Source organism: Euprymna scolopes, chromosome 42 (genome assembly GCF_053919585.1).
Source record: "Euprymna scolopes isolate OS-2025 chromosome 42, ASM5391958v1, whole genome shotgun sequence".
NCBI lineage: Eukaryota > Metazoa > Mollusca > Cephalopoda > Sepiida > Sepiolidae > Euprymna > Euprymna scolopes.
This window is the reverse complement of record NC_136523.1, coordinates 3,982,501-3,999,587: the sequence shown is the minus strand read 5'-3', so window position 1 is coordinate 3,999,587 and position 17,087 is coordinate 3,982,501. Positions and strand designations below refer to the sequence as shown.

The following is a 17,087-nucleotide window of genomic DNA, read 5'->3' as shown; positions in this document are numbered from 1 at the left end:
CTCATTATTATTGATAATTTGGATTATTAACCTTTATTATTGAAGAGTTGTATTAAACTTTATTATTGAAGAGTTGTAGTTACCATGGTTGTAGAGTCAAACTCAGAAGATGCTAGGAATTAGAGTCTGATTTTTTAATCTTCCAAGAATCAACAAGTAATCTGTATATTGAAAATAAGGAGTTCGAGTTGGATATTTTTAAAATTTTAGGAATTTTTGTCGACCCTTTTATTTTGTAACCCATTTAAGCATGTCATGAATCAAAGAAACTTCAGGCCTATAAGAATTGCTGCATGAATGAATCGTGGGTCAACATGAGGGTGGTCAACATGAGGGTGGTCAACATGAGGGTGGTCATAGCCGATAGAAACGAGCAGGGCATCTTTCAACCTGCCTTTCTACTGTTAAGAGAGTAGTCATACAATTCAGAAGAGAGGACGTAGAGTACACAAAACTTCATCCAGGTCACCCCGGGCCCTCTGAAAGAATATTGGGTCTTGTGAAAATAAATATTGAAGAGGATCTTCAGTTCAAAGCCTCTGACATTGCAACACAAGCTGGTGTCAATCTCAGAACTGCTGTCAGTTATCTTCAGAAGCTGAGCTACTATGGTAGAGCTACAAGAAGGAAACCTCTTCTTTGTCCTGACAATATCAAGAGCAGAAAAGATCGGGCTCATAAGATGGTGAAGAGACCAATAACCTTTTGGACCAATATGATGTTCTATTATTAATCACAATTTGCATCATTTCCAGACAGTGGAAGGGTATGGGTATGGAGGCTCCCTCAATAAAAATTTGACTTTAAAAATTGCCGCCAATGCTGAACCATTAAAGTTTCTCGGTTATAATATGGAGTGCAATTTGGAATGATGGTAGCTCCTACCCAGTGGAGTGCGAAGGAAACATCAATTCTGCTAAATGTTTCAATATTACATGAAGGACTCCTACCAATATTCTCAAGTAGTAAAATGAACTAAGTTAACTCCCTACTCATGGAAGTTGGAGCTCCTTGTCACTGCTAGGGCGACACAACATTGGTTGAGCTAAAATGGGATTAATAAACTTCCATGACCAAGTTAGTAGTCCCCAAAAGAAGTATGATAAGCCAGCTTTCAAAACCAATCCTCCAATCTTTTCTCCGTCATTATTGCTCATACCTACTAGATATGTATCTCTATGTCTTATCTCTCTCTCTCTCTCTCTCTCTCTCTTTTATATATATATATATATATATATATATATATATATATATATATATATAGTGGAGATGGTAATTAATAAAAACTGAAGAAAGTGCTCAATACTGTTGTAGAGCAAGATACGGTAATAAAAACGTATATATATATTACTAGCAAAAGTACCCATCGTTGACTGGGTTCAAAAACAGCCTACAGAAAATGGACTCTGATTTATGAAAGTATGATAGGTTATGAAAAGGAAGGGTTGTAAAGAGATAGCTTCGAATTTGGGGGTATCAAAACCAAAGCAAAATATGATGAAAGTAAAAATAAAATAGATAAACCCCATAATTTATTATACCATACTTGTTCACACTGAAACACTTATCACAATATTTTGTGGATCTATATTAAAAAACCAATGGAGGGAAATAAGACAGGAACTTTCGCAAAATGAAAAAGAAGCCATCTTCTAATCCTAAACTTTTAGCAATATTGTGTCAGACGTGGCAAGAAATTCCTCAAGATGATATTCGTCAAGTGATCAATGCCATGCCTAGAAGGGTCCTAGCAATAAAAACAACACCGGGAATGTCAAACAAGTATTAATTATCAAATTTAATTTTGATTATGATTTAGTTATGGTTTTGATTATTAATTAAAATTTAAAATAAAAAATGTTTTTGACTCCTAATAACCACAAGTTATGACAACCAACTACTATAAAAATTGTCAGATTTTGGATTTAATCAGTTCGCCGTCGTCTCTGTCACGAACCTGCATTCGATTCTTCGCCTCCATCTTTGTTACTAGGAATTACTTAACGCTTAAGATCGGAACTGCACTGATTCTTCACCACCATCTTTGTTCAACATAATGTCTCAACACTTAATATGTTTATTGAAATAAGCTGTTTCTATATGTGTCTATTCTTTTCTGTCGTTTCTGTGTATATATGTATAGGTATGTATATATGTATACACATGTATAAGTGTGTATATATATATATATATTCGTATATATATATATATACATAAGGATATATATGTATGTTTACATATATACATATGTATATAGCTACGTATACGTATTTATACATATATATATATATATGCATATGTACTATGTGTGTATATATGTATGTATATATATATATATATATGGAAATATGTGTGTGTGTGTGTGTGTGCATGAGTGTGTTCTTTTCTTTCAAGCGAATTCTAATTAACATTCAATCGAATGCTCTCTTCATTGCGATCCAAATCATGGCTACTGAAAATGAATATGTTTTGTCTTTTGTCATTTTGTTGTTTAATTTTTTTTTCTCTGCCGACTTATAAGCTGATCCCCTTTGCCATCAGCATCACTCTCTCCAGCCTCTCCATCACTATAAAAGGAACCACTTAAAACGCAATTTGCTTGTGATCTTTCTCTATGAAGACCAATCAAATCATATAACTCCAACCCCACTGCCTCCAGCAATCCCAGCGCTTCACACCCCTTTCCCTACCGAAAAACAAACTAAATAGTTCCAAAGATTTTCACAATGGAATTAGTCTTCTATTACGATACAAAATTTATTTTCGGTCCATACCAACAAACCATTATCATGTGGGGTAATGGTGGGGTTTGTTACTGCGCATAATTACGGAAGAGTTGGTTGGTGGTCGGCTGTTAGCTAGTGTGTGGAGATTTGTTGGAGGTTGTTGGGTGGGTATAATATGACCAGTCTACTCAGTTATTCTAAAGTATTCACCACTACAACATCCGCTTTGATATATTTATTTATTTATTTAAAAAATTACGTCTTTTGTAACATGGCTACCAGCACCAACATCACACTTCCGTTTCTTTCAAATCACCAAAAGCTCTATTATGTTCGGCTTAATTAGATTTACCTGTTAATTCAATTAAAAGTATCGAGTGTAAAATGAAATTAATTTGATCGTGTCTTTATCAATTAAGGCCCCTCATCCCTGCCAACCTACACTGTGGACTGTCTACCCTCGTGTCATATACCGCTATTTCAGCTTCTGAAGGTTTTCTGGTGGCTCAGCTCATATGGACTTTACCCTAAACTCCACTGATCCGCTTCGTTCTCCACTTTTTGTATGAGTGTGTTTTTGCTTGCATGCTGCATTTAGTCACTATTTATTACAAAAACTATGACATAGTAGCCAGAAAAAAGTGGCACACACGTGCATGCATATATATATATATATATATATATATATATATATATATATATATATATATAACTACTTCATTTATTCACATAAATTTAAATTGTAGGCGGGAAATAGCAAACAACTGTGTTCACAAAATAAAACTTACTCTAGGATAGCGATACAAAATAGCTTTAAAACTAACAATAACAATAGAAAACAAACAAATAAATAAATTAAATAAACATGAATATACATAAACGATCACACACATGTATGTATATATATATATATATATATGTATATATGTGTGCACACATAGGTATATTTATATGTATAAAAAAAAAGAAGGAAAAAAGGAGAACGTCTACCTAAAACCACTAACCTAGTTCTAAAACAGATCCTTTGTTTGATAAAATGCATGCCCATTGGCTGATAGGAAGGGGCGCGGTGGATACTAGAAAGCTGATTGGCCAACTAGAAATCCTCAACATATATAAAAACAAGAAGCAACCACAGAATTCGCGCATAAGCCTGATGAATCCTATAGTTGGATGAAACGCAGAATATTCAGTGTAGCTTAATCGCCATAGGGGAAGGGTGCCTATATACTCTATAATAAGTAAGAGTTTTTTTGTTTTGTTTAAATTTTTATACTTACGAATTTGTAAACTTTCCTTTTATCAACATTTTTCCTTCAACATACCCTTTCCGAGAAATAAAAATACAAAAAAAATCTCTCCAACATTTTTTTTTACGAGAAACACATGCATGTCTTTGATGAGTTGTTTGGTGAATTTCTACTATTAAACGAAATGTGTGTAAGACGTACTACATTTACATATGAATAGAATACTATGAATGTGAAATAAATACATTTTTCAGTTTTGGAATGATAACTATATATATATATATATATATATATATATATATATATATATATATATATATATATATATATATATAAATATAAATGCAGGTTTTATATTTAAATTTCTTCCATAAAATATAATTTTCAAAATAAAAATTTATTGTTAGATCATGGAAATACAACATTTAAAGTACTTTCCTTAATCCATGGGTCTTCGATGTAGGCTCATCTCTTCAGAGAAAAATTTGGAACCTAAAAACATTCTTTTCTATTCCAGGACCACTATTCTAATCAGATACCTGAACCCCATATCTTTTTGTTATTTCAATCCATATTTCCTCTTATATGTCCCTTTAAAAGATTTTTATCTTTAATATATTTTCAATGTATGTGCTAAATAACAAAATTTATATCAATCCAGAACAAATATTTTGCTAATGACTTTCCTCTGAAGTAATGAGGCTTCATCGAAAGTCCATGGATTAAGGAAAGTACTTTAAATGTTGTATTCCTTATTCTAAGAAATATTTTTCTTTCGAAAATTATATTTTCTGAAAGAAATCTACATATAAAACCTTCAATTTTTAATTTGCTCTATCTAGTATATGGAGCAATTTTATTTAACTGGGATTGTCGTATATAAAAATATTATCTTCCAAGAACATTTTGTAAGACTTGATACCACAAGATTGAGTAATCTGTGATTTAATTCATCTCGTTATTCGGAAATATATATATATATATATCTTCTTTTTTTATATATATAAATTCGTATTCCTGTTTGTTTGTTCACAATTTGATTAATATATACAAAAGATCCATTACTTTATTTCATTTATTTCTTGCAAAATATACAATTAAGAGGTCACCTCATTTGCATATTACATTAAGGGAAATCAATTTTACTAAATAGCTGTATGTTAGTTAATGTTTCTATCGAGAGAATTGTTTTAAGTGTTCTATTTAAGATTGTTGTGTAATCAATTTTAAATATCAATTATATTGATAATATATTTAAATTACTTTATTTGGAATTATTATTTCCGACATCGTTTTTTTAGAAACGTAGAGTTATTTCCCCTGTAAACTTCATAAACTTCCATAAAAAAAATAATTTACTAAGTTTCTAGCGTGAAAAAATAATTCCGTGTAGACAGAAAAATGTTTTGCTTTTTTTTAAAAAGATATTCAAACAAACAAACAAACAAACAAACAAACATATATATATATTGAAAACATTGCCAGGGCCGCTGCAAAAAAGGTAGGCTCTCTCTACCGTGCTAGAAACTGAAAGTATCCCGTATCTCTATAAGGCCACCATTCGCCCATGTATGGAGTATTGTTGTCACATCTGGGCTGGTGCGTCTACTACTAGTCTCTCCCTCCTAGACAAGGTTAAAAAAAGAGTCGCCAATCTGATAGGCACTGAACTGGCATCTAAGCTTCAGCCTCTGTCCCATCGACGAAACGTTGCATCCCTCTACTTGTTCTACAAGTATTTTAATGGTGAGTGCTCTGACGAACTGCAGACACTTGTGCCCCCACGTCGCAGACACCCTCGACAAACCCAACAGGCAGCAAAATCCCACCCCCACACAGTAGAGATCCCTAGATGCAAAAGATCCTTCTACTCCAGTAGTTTCTTCCCCAGAACCGCTAGACTCTGGAATTCCATTCCAGGATCATACTTCCCTAACTGTACTGACATGCAGAAGTTCAAGTGCAACGTGAACCGACATCTTGCTGCCCAAATCCCTATATAGTGCCCCCGTAGTTGCTGACCCTGATAGTAGCCCCCTACACCTGAGTGGCAATGTGCCTTGTTTGGGGTGAAAATGTAATAAAAAAAACAAAAACAAAAAACAAACAAACAAACAAACACACAAATAAACTGAAAGTATTTCATTTGTATGTTTTTAGGAATTCCACTTTTTTCTTTAACTTCACTGAAAAGTCACTATGCATTAATATTTATAAATATTTTTATTTGAGGTCTATGATGTCATCAGTTGTCGTAGTAAAAACGTTTTGCAAATTACTTTTTCCCTTTTGCATTTCAGTTTCGAGCGGCTCATTTTTTTTTTTTTTTTCTGCAGTCGCTGCTATTTTTATTGAAACAAAATTGTTTTGCTGCATTTATTTTTATTGTAATTGGGAGGAGGGGGTCCAGCGAATGGGCAACAAAAAGTGCTCAATATCTGGAGAATAGATTCTCCTCTTTGTATCCCTTCTGCCGAAATATCTGGTCGACAGGGTATCACATACTTCTTTTTTTTTGAGTGATCACATTTATATGTTTTTATTCATTCTTTTATTTTTGAAATTGTTGCTGGGGGTACCGACGTTGGCCACAATGAAAATGATTAATATTCTTAGTATAGCAGGTGGGTTCCAACTTGTGTTCGGAACTTCATGTCGACCCAGGCAACGCTGGGTATTCATGCTAATATTTATATGTATTAATGATTTTTTGATAGTAACAGACACTAGTGTATCATTCTTACGCACTCTTCAGTTCAGGATGTGATAATTATTGCTGGTCATAGGAACTCCGTCAACAAAGCAAACTTTGGCTTTGCGGACTAGCGTTCTTCCCCTCAGCCTCCAAGTAATTCTTCAATGAAAGTGAATTATTAAGCCATGTAAGCAAGCTAGTCACAATTAAGTTGTGATGAGAATATTTAAACAAACAAGAAGTGGTGGGATCCTTCTACCGCTCCAGAAGATATCTCACTACTGATGCAATTCTCTATCTATATAAAAGCCAAGTACGGCCAAGGATGGAATACTGTTGCCATATCTGGGCAGGAGCTGCCAAAAACAGCCTATCATGCCTTGACAGAGTACAAAATAGACTTTGTGGTTTAGTGGGGGATGCCCTTTTCTCTACCCTGCAACCCCTCTCCCACAGAAGAGACGTTGCGAGCATATCCTTGTTTTATCGTTATTTTCATGGCAGGTGCTCGTCTGAACTCCAATCCCTGGTCCCCCCCTCGCCAATCTTTCACGAAAAACACCCGTCTAGCTGAATCCACTGTGAAAAATTTTCCCCACTCTATATCTGTGCCTAAATCAAAACGCGGATTTCATGAGCAAAGCTTCTTTCTTAGAACTGCACGCCTGTGGAACTCTGTTCCGTCTGCCTGCTTCCCTCCGGACTACAACTTGGATGTCTTCAAGTCCAACATTAACAAATTCCTAATGAACCGCCCCCTTAAGTAAACATTTCAGCAAATCTCCTCACTAACGTAATGTACTTGCAATAACCCTTATCCCTGAGTGGCTTCCGGGCCTTGATAAGTGGTGATCACTGTGTAAAAAAAAAAAAAAAAAAAAGAAGCTGACGAATGATGCACACATCAAATCTGCGGCTTTATTCTCAATTCACTAATAGGGCTCAACTTTAATTTTACTTAAAGAGCTTCTAACTAAATTTTTTTCAATAAATATTAATATTTCTTCGTGGAGACTTAGAGTAAAGATCAATCCTAGTGGCTTATGTATGCATGGATCTTTTTTATACAACTAATATTGATTATATATTGATGCATTTTTTTCTTTATATAAACCATAACAGCTATTTATGTGTATACATGTTTTTTGTTGTTGTTTTTTTTTTACAAAGAAGTCATCACTTATCAAGGTCTGGAGGCCACTCGAGGATAAAGGTTAATGAGTGTAAAGTAGTCAATAGGACAATATTTTAGTAAATTGGATTACTTAAGGGAACGGTTCATCGAGAACTTGTTTACGTTAGACTTGAAGACGACCAAATTGTAGTCAGCTGGAAAACAGGAAAACGGAAAAAAGTTCCATAGGCGTGCAGTTCTAAGAAAGAAACTTTGTTCATGGAATCTACGTTTAGGTTTAGGTACAGATAAAGAGTGTGGGAAATTATTGATAGTTGTTTTAGATAGTGTTTTTTGTAAAAGTTTGGCAAGGGAAGGGCCATAGATTGGAGCTCAGACGAGTACTTGCCATAAAAATAATGAGAAAGCAGAGACAGGCTCGCAATGTCTCTTCTGTGGTAAAGAGGTTGCAGGGAGGAGAAAAGGGCATCTCCTACTAGGCTATGGTGTCTATTTTGAACTTTGTCATGGCAGTATAATCTGCTTCTAGCAACTCCTGCCCAGATGTGGCAACAGTATTCCATCCTTGGGGTGTACCTGGCTCTTACACAAGTAGAGAATTGCATCAGCAGTGAAATACTACAGGAGCAGTAGAAGGATTCCACCAGTTTTTCAGTGACCTTGGTAACGGATTTGATGCATGTGTTCCATTTCAGATCAGAAATAAATATCAGACCCAGAAGCTTGTCAAAACATGGAGCCTCCCCAAGACGAGAACCATTCATTTCAATTCATGCCAGACGGGGATCAAAGCGTTGATGATGTAAAGAAAGTAGCTTGGTTTTAGATGCATTAAAATTAATTAGCCACCTCTTTCCCCATTGTACCACATGTTCCAGACCAGAGGAGAGAGAATTAGTGAGAACTTGGTCACTTATGGCCTTTGATATGTTGCCATAGATGGTCGTGTCGTCAGCATAAATATCTACAAATGATCTTAGGATGTGATTTGGGAGATCATTGATATAGATCAGGAAGAGAGTTGGACCCTGGATGGACACCTGAGGGACTCCAGCATTAATACTGTGAGCTTCTGATTTCTGCCCATCAACCACTACTCTTATGAACATATCAGAGAGAATTGACTTAATAATTGAGGAAATATTTCCAGCTATACCGTAGCTGTAGAGCTTGTGAAGTAGACCATTATGCCATATCCTTTTAAAAGCCTTTGATATGTTAAGAGCAATTTCCCTAGAAAGGAAGCCTCCCCCGTCAAGAGATTCACTAATCCTATGAGATATAATTGTTAGCACATCTGCTATAAATCTAGCAGAATGGAAACCATATTTTATTTCACTAAGATGATTATTTTTGCTGAGACGGTTGATTACTTCTCTATTTAACACAGATTCCAGCAACTTACTCATGACACACAGGGGATTTGTTGGTCTGTACTGAGAGGGAGATGACCAATCACCTGAATTCTTAAATGATGTTTAATCTTTTACAATCTTCTCGAATATCTTGATTTTAATCTATGTAAGCATGCTAAACTCTTCTATTCAAGGAAATTCATTTTATCTGTCCTGAGACACGCGTCTGCGTTAGGGCTTGCATAAAAAGATGTAAGTCTTATGATCAATGCAATCTTTCGAGCCTTTTACGTTTCAACCTAGACCCCCACTCTTTGTTTTAGTTCCAGAAATCAGTAGTTTCTCAATTTTTTAGATGAAGATTCTTCGGACTATTTGGATTCTTCGGACCACTGCTCTCACTTTCAGTGTTATTTTCACAAGATTTTTGTCAATGTCACTTCTGATCTTCTTCAGGTGTATCTTGTCCAACTCGTGAATCTAGAGATTGAATGTTCAATCCTCATTGTGGCTGACGCTAAAATACAATTGCAAATTACTTAAGATATAGCTTTCATAGCTGACAGAACGAGAATATAATACCCCTACTTTAATGGAATTTGATAGAAAGACACCCCATTTCAATAGGAAGATTCCTGAGTTCGACAGAAAGACTCCTAAATTCGACAAAGTACACATGAAGAGGGTCGGTAGTTAAATCGACCGAAACATTGTGCACTCAAGATGAGAACAGTAGTTGAAATAAGCCAAATAATACGAATAACTTACAAAACAAAACTCAACAAAAAACACAAAAGAAATAATTGTACATTCATAAAGACAACAATAAAATTAAATTTACATCTAAACAACCCCTAAATAAACATGATATTGCAAGTTGAAATTGAATGGAAGTCAACTATATTTATCTGTTTTAAATAGACTCGTTAGTGATAGTTATTTTTATTTCATTTCGTACTGTGTAAACCCAATCACTGAGTATCTTTGCAAAATTGTCTAATCCATTTCTTTGTTTCAAAGTAAGATATCTGTTTTAAATAGACTGGTTTGTGACAACTGTTTTTATTCTATAATATTTTTGTTTCATTTCATACTGTGTGACTTTAATTGGTATCAAGAGTATTTTTAGCAAAATTTTCTAATCTATTTGCTTGTTTCAAAGTGAGATGAGAAAAGTACAAAATTTGTTCATCCATAACAAATTTATTTTTATGCAGGTAGATGATAGCAACTGTAGAATTCCACACCCCCGCCACCCCGATATGTTGTATTATTTTATGCAGGTAGATGATACCAACTGTAAAATTCCACGCCCCCCCCCCGATATGTTGTATTATTTTATGTAGGTAGATCATAGCAACTGTAAAATTCCACGCCTCCCCTCCCCCGATATGTTGTAATATTTTATGCTGTTAGATGATAGCAACTGAGGAATTTCCACAGGCCCTGCTAATGTATCTCTGACCAGGTCATTATTTGTCCCTATTTCTCTCACGTCCGTTCTTATCATTACCATCTATGTTTTTTTTCCCCTTTTTCTCTGCCAACTGACCTATATTTGGTAAACCAGGCACTCTCATAAATTCTGTCATCATATTCGGTTTAATATCCGATTTACATGTTAGCATGTGTTGGACGACTTTTAGAAATTGACTTTCAAACTAAACTATCTCTGACCAGGTCTTTATTTATCCCTCTTTCTCTAAAGTCTATTCTCATTATTTTCATGCTGTGTATTTTCAAAAATGTCTAATCTATTTTTTTTTCTCTTCCAGCCCGTGTACCTCCTCTTATCCATCAAAAACGGCACAGGTAAAGCAACCCTCCCTTCTCCCACCAGAAGTTTCCGGCGGAACACATTGTCGGTAAACGGCGAGGACATGAGTGACGTTGAGATCGATCAGTTGAACATTCACGATTTTGCGACCTTTGAACGTGAGCAGGAATTGGAACCCGATTTCCGGGTCAGCATTCGCTCCAGGTCGATTCCAGAGAATCACTTTCCCGAAAACGGTTCCTCACCACACTCCCTAGGAAAACCTCGCATATCCTTCCATGACGTAGCAAAGCAGGTGATCAGCGTGGAGAGCGTATTAATGCGGTGGCCACGCCCGAGCCGGCACCACAGCTCTTCTTCCGAGGACTTTGTCGAGACGAGCCTCGAAGACCTAACCATGACCCACGATAACATCGACCAGGCCTCCACGTTGACCCTACTTTCATCTGAGTATTACAATTCTAGCCTTAATGCAGCAAACATCGACAATAGCTCCTTACGATCGCAACCATCGGACACTCATGCCCTTTGCCCGAATACCGCTGTGAACCAGTCCGGTAACAAGGGAGACGATATGGACACGAATCGTTTTGATGTGATGCACGTTACACGCTCTTTAGTGCCAGTGGATGAATTATGTGCATGCAAAAATAATCAGCCGCTTTCCGCAGGGGAGGTCGACAGTAGGGTGCTCGTGAAGCAGCCGTCCCCTGTCCAAGAGGCGTCACATAGGAACGATAGCTCATGGAGTTGCCCTTCCTGCACCTTGGTGTGAAACCCCACTCCTCTTTTTTTCCTTCATCTTTTCACCCCTACACGAAAAACCTCCTTCCTGTCCAAACACCAGTGAGTTTCTTCTTTATTTTGTTTTTGTTTATTTTTTTTTTTCAAGTTTTAATTTTGCACTTTTATTTATTTAAATATACATTTTTTTTTCTTTTGATTTGTTTAAATTTTTCTTTTTTATTCTTAAACTTTTAAAAGATTTATTTTGTCCCCATCGTATTTTATTTTTTGTAAAACGTTTTATTTTATTTAAAAAACAGAATTTTTTTAAAAATTACCTGTTGTTATATTTTTTAAGTAGGATTCCATTTTTATGTGAATTAAGTAAATTTTTAAGTAAACACAACTATATATATATATATATATATATATATATATATATATATATATATATATATATATTAGTAGTAGTTAAGTTTAAGAATGTATTCGTGGGATAAAACTCCAAAGAATATCCATCGGGTTTATATAATAGTGCTCAATAACAAAGAATTATTTAAGTAAGGCTTCATTACACAGGCTTGAAAATGTTTCGTTCTATAGTTATAAATAACTACAGTCTCATCAGGCAAAAAAGGTATGTTTGTACTTTAAGTGTTCATATAGAAAAGTCAGCATGAACACTTAAAGAAAAGGCAGAATTTTAAATGATGAGATTTTATTAATAACTACAGATTGAAACATTACCATGCCAGTGTAGCAAAGCCTGTACATGTGTGTGTCTATATATATATATGTATACGAATTCTTATGAGAATGAAACGTGGAATATTTTGTGTAGCTTAATTGCCATATATATTTTTATAATTTAATATATATATATATATATATATACGTATATATATATATATATATATATATATTGTTTTAAGAAAAATAGAAAAACGGAATGAAATTATTAAAATAATCAACGTTTCGTCCTTATTTCAGAAGACATCTTTAAGATATTGAAGTAAAAATGCAAGAAAAGAAAAAAGTCATAGATCGTACGAAAAAGAAAACAGTTTTTGAATCCTACCCATGTCGGGAAGGACAAACATGGGTAGGATTCAAAAACTGTTCTCTTTTTCGTATGATCTATGACTTTTTCTTTTCTTGCATTTTTACTTCAATTATCCTGAAGATGTCCTCTGAAATAAGGACGAAACGTTGATTATTTTAATAATTTCATTCAGTTTTTCTATTTTTCTCAAAACATAAGGTCAACCACCGCTGGTATTTTTACATTTCTTGTGCATATATATATATATATATATATATATATATATATATATATATATATATATATATACTCAGGGTTTTTTTATTCAAAAGTAATGGACTAATGAATTCAACGAGGTTGTTAGATAGTGCTCAATAAAAAGAGCTGATAATACTTGTTTATTGTTATATAAACATGGTCACATCCTGCTGCTACAAATAGCCACTTGTTTCAATCAAACAACAGATATCATCAGGCAGCGACTTGATTATTCAAAAGTTCAATGAATAATCTATTCTATATATAGATTATTCATTGAACTTTCGAATAGTCAAGTCGCTGCCTGATGATATCTGTTGTTTGATTGAAACAAGTGGCTATTTGTAGCAGCGGGATGTGACCATGTTTATATAACAATAAACAAGTATATATATATATATATATTCATAAGATAATAAAATATGAAGGAAGTCGGTATAAGATTTATTACAATATTACATCAAGCGCAACTGACAGACAGCGTAATGAAGTTGGATAACAACCTGATAAATATATTGAATAGTTTTTGACTTCTTATTTTTCCTCTGATCCATGAAACCATATATATATATATATATATATATGTTCAATATTCTTTATGTAAAATACTGAAATAAACACACACACACACACACGATGAGAATAATGGAAATAGTATTCCGACGAGATAGAGAGATAAAAAAGAATGTGTTGCTTTCCCCCCCTTTTTTATTTCTCTCTCTCTTTCTCTCTCTCTCTCTCTCTCTATATATATATATATATATATATATATATATATATATATGAACAAGAAAATAAATTCATTTATTATTCTAAAAAAAAATTTATTAATTCATTTATTATTCTAAAAAAAAATTTAATTATTCATTTAATATTCTAAAAAATTTTAATCGTTGAGCCATGAATTTTCAAAGATAGGATCTTTTCATCAGAGGATGAGAATTGTTAGCATAAAATATATATAATAAAGCATGAGAATGTATTAAAATGAAAAAGGATTAAACAGAAAAGATAAGGTGGTCATTGAAGGAAGAATCCATAAAGTCTAATGACAGAATCGAAATCAGAGATAAAAGATTAGTTAATAATATATATATGCATATATATATATATATATATAATTATTATTAACTGATCTGTAAAACCATATATATGTATGTATATATATACTAGCATTTCAGCCGGGTGTTGCCCGGGTGTTTGGATGTGTGTGTGTGTTAAGCAAAAAAAAAAAAAAGTGGTAGTAGCAAGGCAGGCTTGAACCTGTACCGCGAAGGATGAAAAGAACGAGGTAAAAAAACCCTGACGTCTTTGTTGTTACGACCACTGCCAAACCGGAAGTGACGTATGTTTTAATTAAGGCTAGACAATCGAAAGGAGAGGATGACTTTTAAAAATATCAGCGAAAAAAGCGACCTTCCACCCCTGTAGAAAAGTTCCCAGTTGAAGGTGAAAATATTAATGTTTTTAGCCAATTTTTCGATATTTGTCGTCTGAAAGTTTGGACTTTAAAACGCTACTGATCTTGCTAAAATCCGTCGCCTCTGTTGAAAGTTTTAGGCAGACGTGCAAACATACATACATATACTGGAAACTAAAAATTTTCGACCCAAACCTATTATAATCTCTGAATACTCCTTGGTCAAATTTCAAATGTTTAGACCAGAAATTGTTTGAGTAATTTGGTAGAGACCGAAGTTAGTTATTAAGTTAGATCCATGTCAAAGGAACCTCTATCTAAAATTTCAAGTGTTTAGACCCAAAATTGTCGGAGGAGTTTGGTAGAGTTCTCAAAGGTTAAATCGTTGAACTTTGACCCCTTAACAGCCAAATTTCTGGCTGAAAACCGATCACAAATATTTTCACAAATCTCAGAACCCTGTATATCAAATTTCGAGTCTGTAGACTAAAAAATGAGTTATTGCGTAGGAAATATACACAGACACACAGACACACACTTTTATAGATATACTAGCATTTCAGCCCGGCGTTGCCCGGGTGTTTGGATGTGTGTATTGAGTAAAATAAAAAGTGTTAGTAGAAAGGCAGGCTCGATCCCGTACCGCGAAGGATGAAAAGAACGGGAAGAAAAAAAACTTGACGTCTTTGTTGTTATGACTACTGCCAAACCGGAAGTGACGAGGTTTTAATTAAGGCTAGACAATCGAAAGGAGAGGATGACTTTTAAAAATATCGGGGGAAAAAGCGACCTTCCATCCCCTGTAGAAAAGTTCCCAGTTGAAGGTGAAGATATTAATGTTTTTAGCCAATTTTTCGATATTTGTTGTCTGAAAGGTCGGACTTTAAAACGATACTGATCTTGGTAAAATCTGTCGCCTCTGTCAAAAGTTTTAGGCAGACATGCAAACATACATACATACATACATACATTTATATATTGGTAACTAAACATTTTCGACCGAAACCGATTAAAAAGCTTGCCCTAACTCTGAATACCCTTTATGTCAAATTTCAAATGTTTAGACCAGAAATTGTCTGAGTCATTTGGTAGAGACCGCAAAGGTCAAACTTTTTAAAACTTTGATCCCTATTATGACCCCTTAGGATTTATTGTTTTGGGCTCAAATCAAGTTATTATTAGCACCGTGTATATTTGTGTGTATGTATATATGTGTTGGGGAGGAGAGGGCTCCCGTAAGCCATGGTGAAGGCAACCTTTCTAGGAGAAGCAAATCTCTGATTAAAAAACCATAAAGCGGGAGACCAGTAACCGCATTAAGCTGGTCTGCAGTTTAACTTGTTGCTGGCTATCTCGCTCTTGCTTGTTGCTGGATCTCAACATTTTGAACCGAGAGAAAGATTTAGCTGTCGTACAAAGTTTAGACTCTGTAACACCATCTTTGTATAGATACTCCCTCAGGCATTTGGGCTCATGGACTTTAAGTGTCCGAGGGAATGGCACTCGTCTGACAAGACGGTGCAATCATCATCATCAGCATCATCATATATCTATGTACATTTTTTAGTAATTCCACTACAAATGTGTGTAAAAAAATAATGAGGAAAAATAGGCAAACTAGAAAACATAAAAGACAAAAGCACACCAGAAACCGTAGATTGATATTTCACTTCTTTTATTTATTTGTCGAGAAATTCTCAGTTTTATTCTAAAGTCAATTTTAAAAAGTGAAATATCAGTTTATAGTTTATTTATTTATTATAGTATTATTTATATTCCTTTGTCTTTTGTATTTAGCATTTTGTCTAATTTAAAGTCTGTACAACATGTTGGATTTTATCCTTGTATGAAATCTCATATATATATATATATATATATATATATATATATATATATATATATATTAAATAACAATATTAATTAGCTCAATCGTCCTTTGATATCTGCGTTTTGACTGAATCATTAAAAAAATACCTTGTAGGACGAAAAATACCAAATGCATATATATTTATATTATGATAATCCAGTGTTTAAAAATATAACACATTGTATCATCTAAAATAAACGCCATCTGGAAACAGGTGTAAACACTTAAATACATTTTTATATGCTCTTTATTTGGAACATTGTTTGAAAAATGGGTTAAATCATCAAAGATACACACATGCATATATTTGCCTATTTTAATGGGCTCAAAATTCTAGTAGGTATATATATAAGTGTGTGTATAATATATATATATATATATATATATATATAGCATAATACAGTTGCCACACCGGTGCTCATTAGAAAACCAAAGTTAAGCAACATTGGGTCCAGTTAGTACTAGATGGGTGACCATTTGGGAATATCAGGCGCTATATGTAGAACCATGACATCTCCCTGCAAAAACTGTAAAAACCTAATATTGTCATCTCCCATGTGACTTATGAATTTAATTTTCAGTTTACACTTTCTCTTTTGGAGGAAGATAGTTCAACCCACCTAGGATGAATGCTATGTTTTACATTTATATATATACTAGCAGGGGTGCTCAACATTGCCCGGGTGTTTGGAAAAAAAAAAACGTGTTAGTAGGCAGACAGGCTCAAACCTGTGACATGAAGACGAAAAAGAAAGTGAAAGAAAAGCTGAGATCTTACCCTTACACTACGACACAAGAAAAAGTGAAAAGCATTCAAATTTAATGATTAAAAAGTT

The 17,087-nt window shown here is 34.1% G+C and overlaps 1 protein-coding gene across 4 annotated transcripts in view; it reads left to right on the top strand.

The window, feature by feature from the left end:
* The window catches only part of LOC145266913 (inositol polyphosphate-5-phosphatase A-like), a 729,402-nt gene that overhangs the window by 650,964 nt on the left and 61,351 nt on the right, over positions 1 to 17,087 (top strand). For 2 of the 4 annotated variants that reach the window (XM_080122706.1, XM_080122705.1), the window contains one exon: positions 10,937 to 10,973. In XM_080122706.1, coding sequence (XP_079978832.1) covers positions 10,937 to 10,973 — 37 coding nt within the window. Of the gene's footprint in view, positions 1 to 10,936; positions 11,785 to 17,087 lie in introns of all 4 variants that reach the window. The other 2 variants (XM_080122704.1, XM_080122703.1) reach the window with 1 other exon arrangement.